Here is a 17,477-nt window from a genome sequence, read left to right on the forward strand (position 1 = left end):
TAGATTCGACCCAATCCAAATCAAAATCTGAGCCAATATCTTTTTTTTTGTATAAATTAAAAAGTTGATCCTAAAATTCACATGGTGGCTGAGTGCAGTGGCTCATGCCTATAATGGCAGCACTTTGAGAGGTTGAGGCAAAAGGATTGCTCAAGGCCAGGAGTTTGAGACCAGCCTTGGCAATATAGTGAGACCCTGTCTATACAAAAATAAAAAATTAGCCAAAAATGGTGGCTCATGTCTGTAGTCCCAGCTACTCGGGAGGCTGAGGCAGGAGGATCACTTGAGCCCAGGAGTTTGAGGTTACAGTGAGCTAATAATTGCACCACTATTCTCCATCCTGGACGACAGAGTGACACCCTGTCTCTTAAAAAATAAAAAATTCACATGGAAATGCAAAGGAACCAGATTAGCCAAAACAAGTTTTAAAAAGAAGATCAAAGTTAGAGAACTAATAGGATTTGACTTCAAGATTTATAAAGCTACAGTAATCAAGACAATAAAAAGTTGTATAAGAACAGAAATGTAATCATAATGCCCTTTGGATGAGGCCCCAAAACTGTTTAAGATAATTGACGTCCAGAAGACCACTATGTAGAACTTGGAAACAAACAGAAACAGATGAGATAAGGGAAACCAGTTTTATGACTTTTAATCCCAGCCTACAGCTATGGCATAAACAGGTCAGGAGATGGAGATTAGGAAGGATTTGTAGAGAAGTTTTTGGAGAGAGCTTAGAGGGGATGGGATGTGTGGTGTTCTTTCTATTTCATAGCAAAGCAAGAGAGGAAGACTTAAGAGTCCCCAGTAAGCTTGAAATATGTTCCCTGGAGATTTAGGAACAGAAACAGTAGATGGGGAAAGAGAGAGGCAGCAAAATAGAACCTCTTCCCTGACACCAGCCTTCCCACTGCAACCAGCCAGACCCTGGGCAGGAGGGAAAGCCTGACTTTAAATCAAAATTATAGCTTTAACTAGAACCGCGTCTTAGCATTTCGACTACTGCAAGAGCCTGCACTCATATACTCAAGTGACTGGAGAACTATGTGACCCAAGAGGAGCCCAAAACGTCATGGGGCTGCCCATATTTTCATCCAGTAGTAGAGGCAGTTTACAATAACAGCAGGGAAAAGGGGGCAGGGGAGGGCATTTTAAGAGTCTTGCATGATAGAAGTGAAGGTTATATCATGAATATTTAATAAAAATAATGATCATAAGTAAATTGGAGGCGGGGAGAGGGAGAAGTATGAGGGAGGCTGAGGGCCAGGAAGCTCAACCATTATCTTCCCTATCAGGAAATCTATACGTATCATCCAAAATCACAAAATCAAGAAAGAGTAAAACAAGCATATTATTTTGAACGTGGAGATTTCTTGAATAATACCTCAAAAGCACAAAAGCAACCAAAGCAAAATTGGACAAATGGGATCTAATCAAGCTAAAAATCTTCTACACAGCAAAGGAAACAATCAACAAAGTGAAGAGACAACTCACAGAATGGGAGAAAATATGTTCAAACTACCCACCTGACAAGGAATTAATAACTAGAATGTATAAGGAGCTCAAAAAACTCAATAGGGAAAAATCAAATAATCCAATGAAAAATGGGCAAAAGATCTGAACAGATATTTCTCAAAAGAAGACATACGAATGGCCAACAGGTATGTGAAAAAATGCTCAACATTATTAATCAACAGAGAAATGCAAAGTAAAACTACAATGAGATAGCATCTTCCCCCCAGTTAAAATGACTTTCATCCAAAAGACAGGCAATAACAAAATCTGGCAAGGGTGGAGAAAGGGGACCCTCATACACTGGTGGTGGGAATGTAAATTAGTGCAACTACTATGGAGAAAAGTATGGAAACTGTTCAAACACTAAAAATAGAACTACCGTAAGACCCAGCAATCCCACTTGGGTACACAGCCAAAAGAAAGAAAATCAGTGTATCGAAAAGACGTCTGCACTCGCATGTTTACTGCAGCACTATTCACAATAGCCAAGATTTGGAATCAAACTGTTTATCAACAGATCAATGGATAAAGAAAATATGGTACACATACACAATGGAATATTATTCAGCCATAGAAAAGAATGCAATCCTATCATTTGCAACAACATGGATGGAACTGGAGAACGTTATGCTAAGTGAAATAAACCAAGCACAGAGAGACAAATTTTGTATGTTGCCACTCATATGTAGGAGCTAAATATTAAAGCAATTGATCTCATGGACACAAAGGATAGAATGATGGTTACCAGAGGCTGGGAAGAGTAGCAGGGAGGTCAGGATAAAGTGGGGGTGGTTAATGGGCACAAAAATGTATTATAGTTAGATAGAATGAACAATATTTGATAGCACAATAAAGTGACTATAGTCAACAGCAAGTCATGGTATACTTTCAAATAACTAAGAGTAGAATTGGAATTTTCCTAACACAAAGAAATGATAAATTCTTGAGGTGATGGATACCCCAATTACCCTGATTATTACACATTGTATGCCTGTATCAAAACATCAGATGTACCATATAAATATATACAACTATCATGTACTCATAATAATTAAAAATAAAAAATTAGTTGAAAATAGAAAACAAAACAGCAAACAAAAAACACTCCATATGAAAGTTTAAAGATAAATGACAATCTTGTAAAGAAAAACTATTCATATCCCCATATGGAAAGAACTCCTGCATATTAATAAGACAAAATAAACTACCCAAAGAAAAAATAAATGACATAAATAGACAATGCAGACACTGGGAAATACAAAGGGCAAATTGAAATATAGAAAAAATGTTCAATCTCACTAGTAATCACAGAAAGGCAAATTAAGATTGAATACTATTTTTCACCCATGAGTGCTTGGCAGAAATGGAAGTCCAAAGACATGGGTGTGGGGGAGCAGGTATTCACACATCAATAACAGTGCTGCCAGTTTTGAGGGTAATTTGGCAATATCTATTACCACTTAAAATGTCCATTTGCTCTAACTCAGGAATTTCATTTCCTAGAAAGAGTTGCTTATCAGTATATGGAGGCAGACGGGATAGTCATTGCAGCAAGTAACTGGAAACAACCTTAATGTCCACTAATAGGGAAATGGTATAATGGAAAACTCCAAAGCTGTTAAAAATAGTGGGATATCTCTATATGGATGACATGGAAATAATGCCAAGAAATACTGATACATTTAAAAAAGCAAGCTGCAGAACAATATGCCTGGCACGAAGCATTTAAAAAAACATAAAAAATCTAAAACTGTGTGTATATGTGCATATACAGGCACATGCATAGATACAGTACTATTCGTACCAAATTGTTAGCACTGGCTACATCTAGGAAGCGGATCGGGATAGAGCTGGTGATTCCAAGAGACTAAAGAATGACTTGTACCACTAAATTTTTTTCTCAGTTTGATTATTTTACTCAAGAACATATTTGTGTCATTTGTCTAATTAAGAAATAATGATGCAGCACTTAACACAATGCCTAGCATATAGCAGGTGCTCAACAAATGCTAATTTAAACTTAAAAAGAAATTAAGAAAATATTTTGAAAAAATTAAAACTTTAAATATACAGGATGATATAGCAATAATGGTTCTATGGCCAAGGTTATAATGGCCACATTACAAGGCAATATGTGATGGGATTCTTCCCCAGGAAACAGGACTTTAAGGGGAGAATTATTGGGGGAAAAAATGCGATTCACCAAAAAGGGATTCACAACCAAAGAAAGAAATCCAGGGTCTCGGTGTACTCACTGACCCAGCAACAAGCAGCAAATACATATTTCTAGAAGTGCCTCACCGAAGGGCACACTTAGCACACTTAGACTGGTCAACTCACCTGTCGTCTTGGCTGCTGCAGAGGTGGTGGAGACTCCGTTGAGTTCACTGGAGCTCCTCTTCATGGGCCTCGGCTTGTATTCTCGTTTGGGGACACTGGATGCAGCCGATATTCTGCAACACACACGAGTCAGACATCAGATGAAGGAAGCACAGCCTCCGAACGCGCCTCCGCTCTGCCTGGATGAGCAGGAACTTAGCTCACAGGCGGTGCTCAGCAAGGGATGCTCTTGACACACCAATTCTTGAATAGCCCAGATGGAGAGAGGTCAGATCCCAAATGTAGTTTTTCAACTACCTATTTGAGCTTCTTCGTGAAATTCATCTTGAAGAAGACTATTTGTCCTCGTAAAGTCTCCGAGGCACCTAATGAGTGCCCGGGACGCGACAGGCACTCGGCAGTGGTAAGGAAAAGCACTGTCCTCCCCTTCCCCCTCTCAGAGACAGAATTACGAGAATGTGCTCATGTGAGTAACAGGTGAACTCTCTGCCTACACATGTGTAGGCTTCAGAGACTGGACACACCCTTTTTATCTTCCCTCTATAATTACCCCATTGATTTAAGCAAAAATCCCTCCAAATGTACTCATTATCATAATCCTATGTAAAACAATGTTATCAAACCTGGCCAAAATATAAGGTAGTTTTTAAAAATGCAATATTAATAGAGCTGCCATGCATACTATATATGCTATCACTAACTTTCAGAAAAGTACAGGATACATTTATCATTAAAGCCACGAGGCACACAGCAACCTTATTTTGATAGTTCAGAAAGAATTTCTGACTCTTTCAATACCTCTTACAGTCAATATCATGAACACGGCCTGATATTTGCACTGGTGAGACAAAAACACATCTTTTTTGTTTACGGATATCTACATATTTTCTGAAAATCATCTCACTCTTCTCTACACCCCTGGATATTGGAGAGAGGGCATACACCACCCCCACCCCGGCCTGTGACCAGGGAGCCAAACTCCCGTCGGTCAGCAGGGAAGCCGGGACGGCTCTGCGGGGGCCGATCTCCGAGGCGGGTGAGCAACTTTGTTCGGTTACCCTAAACACAGGTCACACAAAATGGGCTGTAATGAAAGGGAGGAGGAGGAAGGCCACCAGGTCCCTCTTCCCAGTGCTGTCCCATTGGCCAAAGCCAGTACTTACTGTCTCCGTCCCATCCCACACCCAATCATGGAAGCCAGGGACAGAAAACTCAAAACAGAATGGGGCCAGGGGAAAGGGGAGCTGGAGGGAAGGACAGACACACGACAGACTGATTTCGGGGGTGTTACCTCTGCGGCCCGCGGCTGGTGACGCACGGGAAGGCGCTTACCGCATCTGTAGCCTGCTCTGAAGCTCCTGCAGGATCTCCGTGGTCTGTCTGTGATAGTCCAGTGCTGCCTCTATAAACACGGCCAACTGGCTGACTTGTTCTACCTGCGGCAGAAGCGGAAAATTACTCCGTGGAGGCCAGAGCCTGTGGAATGTCCAGAGGGAGAGGAGACTGGCAACAAAGAACCCGCGACGCGGGGAAGCCTGGGGTCTGCCTCAGGTCTGGTCTGTTTCGTTTCACTGCACCTCGGGGCCCCGCATCGGAATCACACAGGTGGTGCTAGGGAGCTGCTTACGCTGGAACAACATGTCCAAAAGTATTTGTGATTACGGATTTGATTTAACTCAATAAAATGCCTGTTTTTCCAATTAGGCCACGATTTTCACAGGCGATTTCTATGCTATGAAGCTCACAGATCTGAAAACGGAGATACAAAGCTTTTCCAGTTACAAGTGAAGCCAACATTTAGCAAAGGAACTGCTTACTTGGTGAAGCATCTCTACGGGCACCTTCTAGCTAAGCCAGATCAAGAGACTAAGTAAATGAAACCGTTCTCAGACGATAAAAGGGGCAGGGAGCGACTCACAAAGACTCACTAGCCCCCTCACGCCTCTGCTGCTATCCACACAGAATGATTTCCCTGAAAGGCATGAACTATTACAAAGACTCTGGCACCTCTGTTTCCAGAAATCAAGACGTTGATAAGATCAGTGACCAACTTATAGGGGATGGTATAAAAAAAAGAAAGCTATATCACATAAGAAACGTCTAGAAGACCTGGGGATACAGTCTGGGGAAGAGCAATCCCCAAGAGGCCCAGAGAGCTTTCCTGCTCCCCACGGGTCTGGTGGCTGCTACCAGAAGAGGGATTAATTTTGCCCATTTCTGGAAGCCCCAGAGACAAGCCCCAGGGGTGGAGGTGACAAGGCTTCCAACATGAATCCCTTGAACTCCAGGTCTGGACAAAGACATGACTCAAAATCCACCCCACCCTTCCCAGGCTTCCTGAAAGCCTGTGCCTCAGTTCCACTTTCACTTTCCAGTCAGTGCGAGGGCGAAGCCGGCCTGCTCATCCATTCCCACCTTCTTACCCTCCAGGCCAACCACGGACTCGTTTGCCTTCAGAGACCCACACTGTGTTCATCTGTAGCCGCACGCTATTCTTCAGCTGTCTGCACTTTAATTTTTCTCACCCACTGACACTATTTTAGACAGAGGCTCGACACACATTGAAGACGCACGTGGAATTTCACTCGTGCCAGACCGTGAGCAGCAACTAAGCGGCGAAATCCCACGGAGTTAACGTTTACTCTGCCATGTTCTGTGGCTGGAAGAGCAGCAAGCCTAGCCTTAAATTTTCAAAAACCCAATAAACAAAACAAAGACAGCCTGGCCCCTACCAAATCCTAAGGATTTCTTAAATTTCACCTCTTTGGCTTTTACACAAGCTTTTAAATAAGTCCTGTGCCATGGCTTAACATGATCGTGGTAGAATTTGCTACAGAAAGAATTTTTCTTCCTTGCAGTGCTGGAGCTGTATGCTCAGTAAAATCCGTGCCACGTCTCTGTCTTTAATAAAATTGATTTGTCCTATTTTATTACCCACTTTAAAATATGCTTGCCATTTTGTAATTTTTAAAGAAACAGTGAAAGACAGCTAAGGCAATATTCCTTGAAACGTACGCAGGGTTGGGAAGTTGGGAGGGGATCACCAGCTATTCTCTCTGATGTGGCTAAAATACGAGACCATGTAATCTGGAGACGCATTTGTAACTCTTCACTTGATGGTTGACTTTGGGAAGGAGATGAATCTCAAAGCCCTTGAAACTGTGGGAGACAGCGGCAGTGCCGTGCAGCACCTGCACCTAGTAGGTGCTTAATGCAGCCCTCAGGAGGTGGCCACTAGGCTGTAGGTCTCTCCCGCTGACACTGAAGACAGGTGGTGCCACGAGTGGACAATTTTCCTCTTGCTGCCAGAAAACGAAAGCTGCCAGCTTCCCTCAGGCCATGAGCACGGAGCTGCGTGCTGGGGACCAGCACAGGTGGACTCAGCTTCCCAAACCACGTTTAGAATTAAATATCGAGACAGGCAGAACCAAGACAAAGCAACAAACCCAGGCTTTGCAAGAGCCGAAGCCTGTTCAGAAGGTAAAACATTTCTTCCACTGGCCACGCCACTCAATTTAGCAATCCGTCTGCTCCACCAGGAAAGGCCCCTGGACGGGAAGAAAGGCTCAATTCCACTGCCAGGTTGAGACCGGGGCTGCCATTTGCACCTCGGGAGCAAAGGTGACCTTGCCCTGTGGAAAGTGTACATGACACACGCAGAGGGACAGGACCACCAGAGATGAGCTCCCTTCTCCCAAAGTGCAGCACACTAGCTGCCACCGACGGGCTCCCACCCAGCGCACAGACCTGGACTGAGAAACTCATACAAACAGACTTCTGCACGGGTTAGAGGTCAAGGAGGTACAAGCCAGGCACAGCCCACGGTGGTTGACAAATGTGTGGGGTGAGGGCTGTGAAGCCACCTGGGGGGTTCATGGAACCATAAAACCGGAGGGAGCCTACAGTTGACAGGATTATGGCCCCTGCGAAGACGTCCAAGTCCGAATTCCCAAACCTGTAAATCCGTCACCTCACATGGCAAAGGGACTCTGCAGATACGACTAAGTTAAGGCTCTTGAGATGGGGGATTATGTCGGATTATCTGATGGCTCAGCGTAGTCACAAGGTCCTTTAAGGGGGAGACAGGAGAGTTAGAGTCAGAGAAGATGTGACAAGGGAAGCAGAGGTGAGGGGGAGAGGTCTGGAGTCGCCGTGCTGCCGGCTGGGAAGAAGGGGAGCTGAGTCCCCGATTTTAGGACTTCTGCCCTGCAGGCTGTAACCTGGTAAATTTGTCTTGCTTTAAGCTACAGTTCGTGGTCATTTGTTACAGTAGCAACAGGAAACTGATACAGAGCTGCCTTAGCCCTCTCGCAAACCAACCGGTTTCTAGCCCTGGGATTCGTGCTGGCCACCGCCCAGCGCTCATGGCGAACGGGAGCTGCTGCCCTGAGTCTTGCAGGAGCGAAGCTCATGGGGGTAACGAGCCCACTGTAGCTGGGCCCAGGGACGTCACCGCTGACATGGCCCTGTCCCATGGCTCGTCACTCTCTTCCCAGGGGTAACATCAAAACAGGGATGGACTCAATTTACCTTCCATGGCAGACTACACACGACGCATAACAGCCTGTGTGTCACCCACGGATGTGTTTAACTCCAAAACTTCTCTTTAGCTGCAAACCAACGGACGACAGGCAGCATGCAACACTCCTGGGAGGACCTTAGCCCTGGGGAAGAGGACAGAGAATAGAGGCCCCAACTACAGTGGAGTTGGGGTGCTAGAAGTTCCCAGGAGCTTCCCTCTCTGCCACGGAGTGTCACCAAACGGTAGCTCTTGTCACTTTCATCACCACCCCCACCACCAACGTCTGTCACCATCATCATCATCACAGCAAAAACCAGCAACTACAGCACACGGGGCAGCCACTGCAGCTACGGAGGGCAGGAAGGACGGGAAAGAGGAAGGGAAGGAGCCTCGTTCCCAGCAGCCTGGACAGTCCCTCACCGTTTCATGATTTCAGTCTCCTCCCGCCTCGGTGGCCAGTTTTCAGGGGCTTATGTCAAAGGGCTGGGTGGAAGAAGAAGGCCATCCTCGATGTCAGCCAGAGCACCTGCCCCGTGGCGGTGTGGACCAGGCTGGAGGGGCGGTCCAGGCTCCCCAGAGCTGCCCGGGGGGAAGCCCCCTCGCACCAGCGGGTCAGCTCCCCACAGGAAGCCTCAGGGGAGGCCGCAACCCACCGGGAAGGCCAGGCGGAACCTGCGGGGCCTGAGGGAGGACCCACCTCTCACTTTTGCCAGGGCGGGAGGGGTTAACCCATCTGTGACAAGCGGAACACCCACCACTGTCAAAACATGGACAAATGACTGATCATAACAAAGGGATCATTTTTGGCTTCTGACTGATACCGAGGGAAAACAGGTCTCGGGTCAACCGCCACGCCGCTGCTGAGACAGGCCTCCCGGATGAAGCATTTTGCAAAACCTGTCATGGCGGCTTGTGTGGGAAGGTGGTGAACAGAACAAATGGTCGGGCAGCGCATGATACACGGGATCCGGCCTCGGAGTGCAAACCACATTCGCTGTGGCCCCGCAAGAAGTATCGGATACACGTCCCACTTCAGAAACGTTTTCCAAGTACTTCAAAACAACTAAATATGGCAATCTGGCACAAAATGAAAAAAAATGACTGTTGTTGGGGACAATTTCAAGAGAAAACATATACACTTATGGGAAAACAAAGAGAGACAGTAAACTGTTATACTTTCTCCTATTCCCCCCGAAAAAAATGTAAAAACGGAGAAACATAACAGAGTGTACTTTCCCATCCCCCGTGGTGACGAGCACGGGGAGTTTCCGATCGGCCTCCCCGGTTGGGAGAATCGGCCCCCAGGGTCACAGCCTTGTCAGCATCGCACTCGGCCCCCCAAACCACCGCGGTAAATAAAAGGTGCTCAGTGCACTGCGTTTGACTCGACTCAAAAGATATGAGATCTCGGTGTACCTTTTAATAAACCATTGTAAGTACTACGTGGTCTTGAGGATAAATAACCCCCTGACCTGTCCCCACAGGTCTGGAAGTTTAACCCATAGGTCCAAAGCTGTGGTGGGCTGAAATGGCCCCGGCGCGGCTGAGGCCAGCCAGAGGGAGGCAGATGCCAGAATCCTCTCTCACTCAGCCAGCAAAAGTGCTAAACGGCCCTTCCTAACCAAGGCCAGGCAGGGAGCCCCCAGTTGCATGCTGTCCAGCTGGGAGTCACCCATCTCCCTGAGTTCCATTTCATTTGACCTCACGTGGACAAATCAAGTCAAAGCTGGTGGCAAGAATCACAGTACTACAGACTACAGGCATTTTAGGGGGCTGTGCCCTGGGACCTTCACAGTCCTCACACTCACAATGACAAGTAAAGGCGCCAGAGAGCTGGGGGCTGAGAGTGCCTCTCCCCTCGCTGAGAGAGCTCCTCCTCCTCGCACACCTGCCTCACGTGGTCCTTTTCAGTCTTAGCAAAACTGCAAATTGCCACGTGACAGGGCCTTTCCTTTCTGCTGCGAACCTGCACGTGCTATGCCCTCGCTCACAAAGGCCGGTCTCCTGCACACTAGACAACCCCACCTCCCCGGGCCGACTCGAGCACACCTGGGATAAACAAGACTCCCCAAGACTCAAGACTTGACTCAGGGCTTGCTGGGTTTCTCACGCTATCTCTGAGGCAGCAGACAAGGGTTACAGACAATTCTGGAAACTTTTGTTAACAACTAGGGCTTTAGAGCATCTCAACATGCTGATCACAGTTACATATTCAACGTTTTATTCATTTACATTAAAGTCTCTTGTTTGGTTTAAATACTTACATCATTTTCTAAAAAATTAAACATGCTTCTTTCAGCCAACTCCTTTGACTCTTCAAATTTTTCTACCGCTTGTCTGATTTCTTCATCTGGAATCTTACCTACTCGCTTCTTTTTATAATCGTAATCCAGGCGGCGGCCTTCCAGCTTTTTCAGGTGGTGCTGAAAGAGAGAAGGAGTCCCTCAGAGGACTGTACAGTCAAGACGCGGCACAAAAAAGCCTTTGCTACTTCTATGAAAACAGTCACGGCTTCTTCTCGGCTTAAGTTCCAGGGCAGGACCGCACCTGACCCTCCCGCTGTGCACCTCCACACCTGCTGCGGGCTCCCACCACCGCCGTGCTCCAGGAGCACTTGCGGAATGAATGAACGAATGGACAGACGAGTGAGGAGCGGACGGTGTCTGTGTGGAACGTAAAGACACAGTATCCCGCTCAGTACTACTTTCCAGTGTTCTCTGTAGGATCCTTCATTTCAGCGTTATTAATGTCCAGACAATTTCTAACCAAATAACTATATAAGAAAAAACTGTCAACTCCTTACCAAGCAGCAGACTATAGAAACACACATTTCTACTCTCCCTTAGGTTATTAATAGATTTCCGTAGAATTCCCAAACAATTACAGAGTAAGCTGCGTAACATGCTATCAATGAACGCAAGGGAGAGACAGTCACAGCCTCCGAAATGATGAAATTTCTAAACAACATTATAATCCCTTTTAGAAAATATAACAATTAGAGCTGCCCATTCCTGGAATGGACTGCCTTGTGTGGTAGCAAGTTCCCTGTCACAGTTTGGGTTCAAGCGGAGAGATGCCATGCCGGAAACAGTGCAGAGCGGATAACTGTGCAGGGCAAGGGAGGGGCCCTCAGAGTTTATGACGAGAATCCTTGGGAAACAGATATTTGATACTCAGACTCTATGTGAAGACTGACCATCCCACTGACGCGGGTGGACAACGTGCACCACTCACTCTAGAGGGAGGCGCTGGTCCTACTTCCATATTGATGGGGTGGACAGAGCACATGGGACCGAAGGTCAGAGGGTCTCTCTTCCACACTCTGTGACTGGGAGCCAGTCCCTGAATCCCTCCGAACCTCCACAGGTACAGCTGAAGTCAGCCACGCGCTAAATGAACAGGCTCCCAGCCCTGGTTTCTGAGCTATGCGGGGCACAGTTGGGACTAGGGAAGGTTCCTGAACCTCAGACTCCTAACTGCGGATCATCACATGACATTTACAGTCTCTCTATCCAAAGGCAGCTGAGTAACAAGATGCTGTTTAGAAAGTTATGTTGCTGCATAGGGAACTGCAACATTTAAGAATAAGCGTATTTTACACATTTCTCACACTACTACTCAGAATCCACGTGCGTGTCCGTGGCTAGCTACCTCCTGAACCAGGCCGAGTGGAAGAACTGTATTGACCAGGGGACAGTTTCTATGGCCTTCCCCAAGGAGGACAGCACAAGAAAACATGAAATTTCCTATATTTCAGCAAAGGAGGTACTTGGTTTTAAGGCTCTGCATTTGGGGAAGATGTTGTGGCATCCCCCAAACCCAGAATGTCACTTCTTCTCTAGAATCATCCATTCAATAATAATTTGTGAGTATAAACCATGTGGCAAGCTTGTGGCTACCACACTGAATAAATTCCTTGCCCGTACGACGTGCGCCCGACCAGAGAAGGTGTGCAGTGGTGCTCAGCGTGCAGGGGCGCAATGGAGCAACCCCACAGCCTGGCGAGGGAACACAGAGCTCCCCAGAGGAAAGAACATCTGAGCTGACCCGTGAGCTGATGCGGCCAGGAGGAGGGTGGGAGGAGGAAGACAGCAAACAGACAGAGGGCCCAAAGCAACACCGTGCCGGGAACAGGACGTAATCAGGGAGGCTGGGCAGAGAATTCAATCTGGGAAGAACAGGCGAGCGCCAAGGCCACAAGAGGGAAGGAGGGGGGCCGGCTGTGTCTTTATTCCACACCTGTGGGCAGCCACGAGGGTGCACGTCTGTGAAGACTGCACTGGTGGGACTGAGAGGGGAAGAAGCCACGGGCAGAAAGGGACGGAATGAAGGCGCAGGAGAGAGGACGATGGACATGTCAAAGGCCCTGAGGGCTGAGGGACCCTGGGGCACAGGGGGGAACTGGCCTGAGACAACAACAGGGCACATGTCCCCTGAGATGGAAGGAAGGACAGCATGGGTGCGGGGTCAGGGGGTGCACAGGTGGGGAGTGGGATGTTCAGGGAGTTCCTGAGTGGGAGCTTTCATTTTCCATCTAACCCTCCTGAGTTCCTCTTCATGCCTGTTGCTTTCAACGTAAACTCTTAACACCTACACGGGCACGAGGGCTTTCCATGGCTCCCAGCCTTTTCCCTGCCCCAGGGCACCCTCTGTCGTGGCCACGCCACACAGCCCAACTTCCCTACCCCGTCTGCTGGCACAGCCCTAGCCCCGCCACCAGCTCGTGCTGGATGTTCTGCCCAGCCCAGTCTGCACTGCCAGCTTCTCCTCCTCCAGGAAGCCCTCCCTGACCCAGCCGGGCCGAGGGAGGTGCCTCTCCTTGGTGTCCCTGAGCTGTCTCTTGACCAGCACTTGTCACAGCGTGCTGTAGCTGTCGGTCTGTCTCCCTGCCCTGCACCTCTGAGCTTCCTGAAGGCATGCTCTAGGTCTCCGTTAGCAACAGACGGCCAGTGCCTACCACAGGGGCAAGACACAGCGTGCCCTCGACACACAGTTGTTGGATGAATAAGTTAATGAATGAACCAATGAAGAACCAATAAAGTGACATCCATCACTTCCTTCTCTGGCCCCTGGACTGCAGAGCTGGCTCAGGGCCTGCTGTCCACGGAGGGCAGGTCCCCCATGCTCACATGCTCCCTCACCCTCATCTCCATCACACAGGGCAGACCAGTGGGGGTTCACATTTCCCACTTAGAAGTTCTGGAAGGATGGGCTGAGACAGTGGTTTTCAAACTTTAACATGCACCAGGATCACCTGGAGGACTTTATAAAACACAGCCTTGCTGGGCTTCACCCCAGAGTTTCTGATTCAGGGCGTCTGGGATGGGGCCCCAAATCCGCATTTCTCACAAGCTGATACAGGTGCTGCCTGTCCAGGGAGCACATCGTGAGAAGCACTGGGCCTGAAGAAAGGAGAACAGGACGTCCCCGAGGTTCGGACGACCTCCACGCTGGCCCAGGCTGCACTCAGGAAGGCAGCAGGAAGACGATCTTGGCAGCTCTGTAAGGGGGTGCTCAAACCTCCAGACTAGAAGTCCCTGGTAGGGTAGAAGTCTCAGGACTGATTTTGCACATCTACAAAAATGCCACCAAGCAAGTGGCATGCAATTACCCACAGGTACTGGAAAGTTCCCACGTATGCTCTGGAAGATGATTTTTAACAGTTTTTTAGATGAAAAATATCAATTCCTAGATACTGATTTCCTGGAGAAGTAATGGAACATAGTGACCACTAGTGCAATGTAGCAAAAGATGCAACTTTGGTATATCAACATGGTATGGTTTTGATAATCAAAGTCCACTACAGAGTTATGGAAGGGTTTTGTGGCATGAGAAACGGCTGCACAGATATGGGTCTTCACCCTGGCTTTGAGACGGCTCCAACCAGACACAGAATTTCTGGCTGGAGGAACATGGCCTGACTCCCCTCCCACCGCCGTGCCCCATGTCCAGGGCAGACAGGGCTACGTGATCCTGCTGCTCCTTCCCAGTGCGCCCAGGTAAATGAAACTGAGTTATTTTTTCACCACCCATAAGAAGATGATGTTTTCAGTGAGTTCCTGCGGAAATGTTCTAATGATTGTAAACATTGCTTTAAGTAGTAACAGGTACATTTACAGCCCGGAGGACTTACCCCAATCTCCTTTAAATCTTTATCTTGTAGTAGCTGAAGTGGATCAATAAACGTTTGCTTCACATTGATATCAAGAGAGTCTTTCACCTCGGCCATCAGCTTCAGGGACTCGCCAACTTCTATCAGTGCATTGCCTTGAACAGAAAGCACACATAAAAAGGTTCTTCGGGAACCTTAACCTCTAGGTTAACGGTAATATTTATTTAATTCTTTCCCTAAAGTTTGTGCACGATGGTGCAAGAAGGTCCTTGCTCTGACCTCTCAATCCTGACTCAGGAAGAAAAAGGGGAAAAAAGTCTCCCGAAGCACTTGCCATTTTGGCCACCAGATGGGGCCAAAGATCCCATTAAAAAAAAAAAAAAACTAGTACTTGCAGAAACTGGCACCAAGGGCTCCTTAGATGCCCAAGAACAAAATCTCTCTTTGTAAACAATGAAAGAATTTATTCATCAGGGGCTAAGCATTAACCAATAAAGATTACAACAGAAATAAACGAACAAAACCTCATCTCAGCTTCTAGCTGTGGGATCTTGAGGCCGTTCCCCGTAGCCGTTTAGATGGTCCTGAGGCTCCCCTGCCCTCTCTGGTGTCAAAGGAAGCCTGCTGGGGTCACAGAGGACACCTGTCTGCTCTCACAAGGAGGCCCAGGCCCACCTCTCTGGGCTGGGGTGGCAATAAGCGGTTTTTGCTGGATTGCACCCTGGTATCTGGGCCCAGTTAACCTGCAGTAATCTGCAAGCACACTGCAAGGCAGGTGGCCTGGTTGCTGTGCACAAGAACGAGGGCTGCAGGTTCTCCGTGCACCTGGGAACCTACCAAATTGTCTGGCTGTCCCCAAGGCCAGGTGCAGAGCAGGAATGTCCTTGGGTTTCAGGGCCTGCCTGGCAGTCTCACCTGGTCCTTCACTGATGTGCCTTCAGGGTAAGGGATAGGCCATCTTGTTCCCACTGACCCGTGGCAAGTCCACATTACATGGCTCTGAAGGACACTGTTGCCCTCTGTCACTAGTTAATTAATATTTTAATACCTGAGGGTTTTTTTAAGCTTTCAAAAGGCTTCTTCCCCCCAATTTCCTAAAATAATTACCGTGGTCAAGTATTTGACTTCTCTATTTCTGTATTGTGCCTTGTTACCACTACATGAATAGCAAACATGCCAAATTCTCCTGGGATACTTAATATATTAAATTCAATTCACTCCCAATTTAATTTATTTATTCATTGAAAACAATCTAAATCAAAATTTAATGAGTTTCTTGTTTTTTTTTTTTAACACAGGGGACTTGAAATGACTTAAGATTCATCTGGAAAAATAAAACCAGTAAGTATGTCCATGAAATTTTTGCAATAAAATTAACTAGAGGAAATTGTAGAAAAACATATATTAAAATATATTTTAAAACTAAAATACTTAAAACCACAAGACACTGGATCAAAACAGAATATAAGTCAAGAAACAGAAGAGAAAGACCAGAAACAAAGTATAAAGGTTTAGTCTGTAATAAAAGGGTCATCTCAAATCAGCAGGGGAAAGGTTAACTTTTCAATAAAGTGCCAGGACATAGAAAACGAAATCAGAGCCCAGTTGCAGTCTCTCCAGTAAATTCAGGGGCCTGGAAAGTTAAAGGTAAGAAAAGAAAACACATTTCAAAAGAAAGTGTGGGTAAACATTTACATTGTTTGCAGGGGGTGGGAATGAAAAGATTTTCTAATGATGCCAAAGCCAGAGACCATAAAGGAAGACTAATGAGCTCCACTAGGTAAAAGTGAAAATCTCTCTCGATTACAATGACCTTCATATACAAAGTCAGAAGGTAAATGCCTCCTGGGACAAAACTCCATCAGCATATATGGCATACAAAGAGACAATATCCTGACCATTTATCCAGCTCATAAACCAGTAAGGGAAAAAAAGGAAAAACAGGCAAAGAACACAAATATACAATTTACAAAATCAACAACAAACATGAAAAAATCTCACATGTAGTCCAAAAAGTGAAATCAAAACAGCACTGTGATATCATTTCTATATAGAACATTTAAAATTATCAGTAACTTAAAAGTAAACTAAAAAGATAATTCCTAGGATTAGTAATTGTGTTGGGAAACATACTCTCCTACACCCCTGGCAAGAATGTCACGTACGTCAAATTGGTATAACCTGTCTGCAGGGTCATTTGGGAATATGATTTAAATCCTGAAAAATAAGCATACTCCTTTTTTTCTTTGGTGGTTCCATTGGGGTACAAAGTAGGCATACTCTTGATGCAGCAATTTTACTACTATGAATTTCATCTAAATTATGTCAAAGAATATAATTGTGGCTCTCCCCAAAGACTTACCTATAAAAATGGTTATTATAAATGCAATGTAAAATTTTTCTACATAAAGAAAAAAAATAGTAAATGGGATTGATTGAGCAAACTATGATTCATAGAATATTATGCAGCCTTTAAAAATACTGTAGAAGATTAATTCTTTTATGACATGGATCATGATATAGCTAGTGGGAAAAAACAGGTTACAAAAGGATATATAACCCATTTTAATTTTTAAAGGTATATGTGAATATATATTTATATAAGAATAAACAACATATAAAGGAGACCTTAATTGGGCTTATCAGTGGATATGGGATTGTGCATAATGTTAGCATTTTCTTTTATTTTACTTACTTGTGTTTTCTAAACCTCCTGCAATGAACACATATTACTTTGGTCATATGAAAAATAACAGAGGCTGTTGAACTGAAGGGTGTGTACATGAACTAAAACCAACACAGGTGTTCTCAGTTCTACCAGGTGGTATGCGGACACTCACCAAAGGTGGACTCTTCCCCCAGCTCCTTCCCGTACTTCAGCATGCAGTCCCCCAGCAAGCCTTCCGTCTGTGGGTACCCCGTGGTCTTCACCTGCCCTCGGATCTTCGACACAGTGTTCAGCATTCCTAGCTTAGCTCTGTATGCTTA

At 46.2% G+C, this 17,477-nt stretch overlaps 1 protein-coding gene across 3 annotated transcripts in view; it reads right to left on the reverse strand.

Annotated features, from left to right (window-relative positions):
- The window catches only part of SH3GL3 (SH3 domain containing GRB2 like 3, endophilin A3), a 151,725-nt gene that overhangs the window by 21,765 nt on the left and 112,483 nt on the right, over positions 1–17,477 (reverse strand). For all 3 annotated transcript variants that reach the window (XM_045561572.1, XM_045561570.1, XM_045561573.1), the window contains 5 exons: positions 17,330–17,473; positions 14,511–14,644; positions 10,642–10,800; positions 5,188–5,291; positions 3,856–3,968 (listed from right to left, as the gene is read on the reverse strand). In XM_045561572.1, coding sequence (XP_045417528.1) covers positions 3,856–3,968; positions 5,188–5,291; positions 10,642–10,800; positions 14,511–14,644; positions 17,330–17,473 — 654 coding nt within the window. The remainder of the gene's footprint in view (positions 1–3,855; positions 3,969–5,187; positions 5,292–10,641; positions 10,801–14,510; positions 14,645–17,329; positions 17,474–17,477) is intronic.

This window comes from Lemur catta, chromosome 9 (assembly GCF_020740605.2).
Source record: "Lemur catta isolate mLemCat1 chromosome 9, mLemCat1.pri, whole genome shotgun sequence".
Taxonomy (NCBI): Eukaryota; Metazoa; Chordata; class Mammalia; order Primates; family Lemuridae; genus Lemur; species Lemur catta.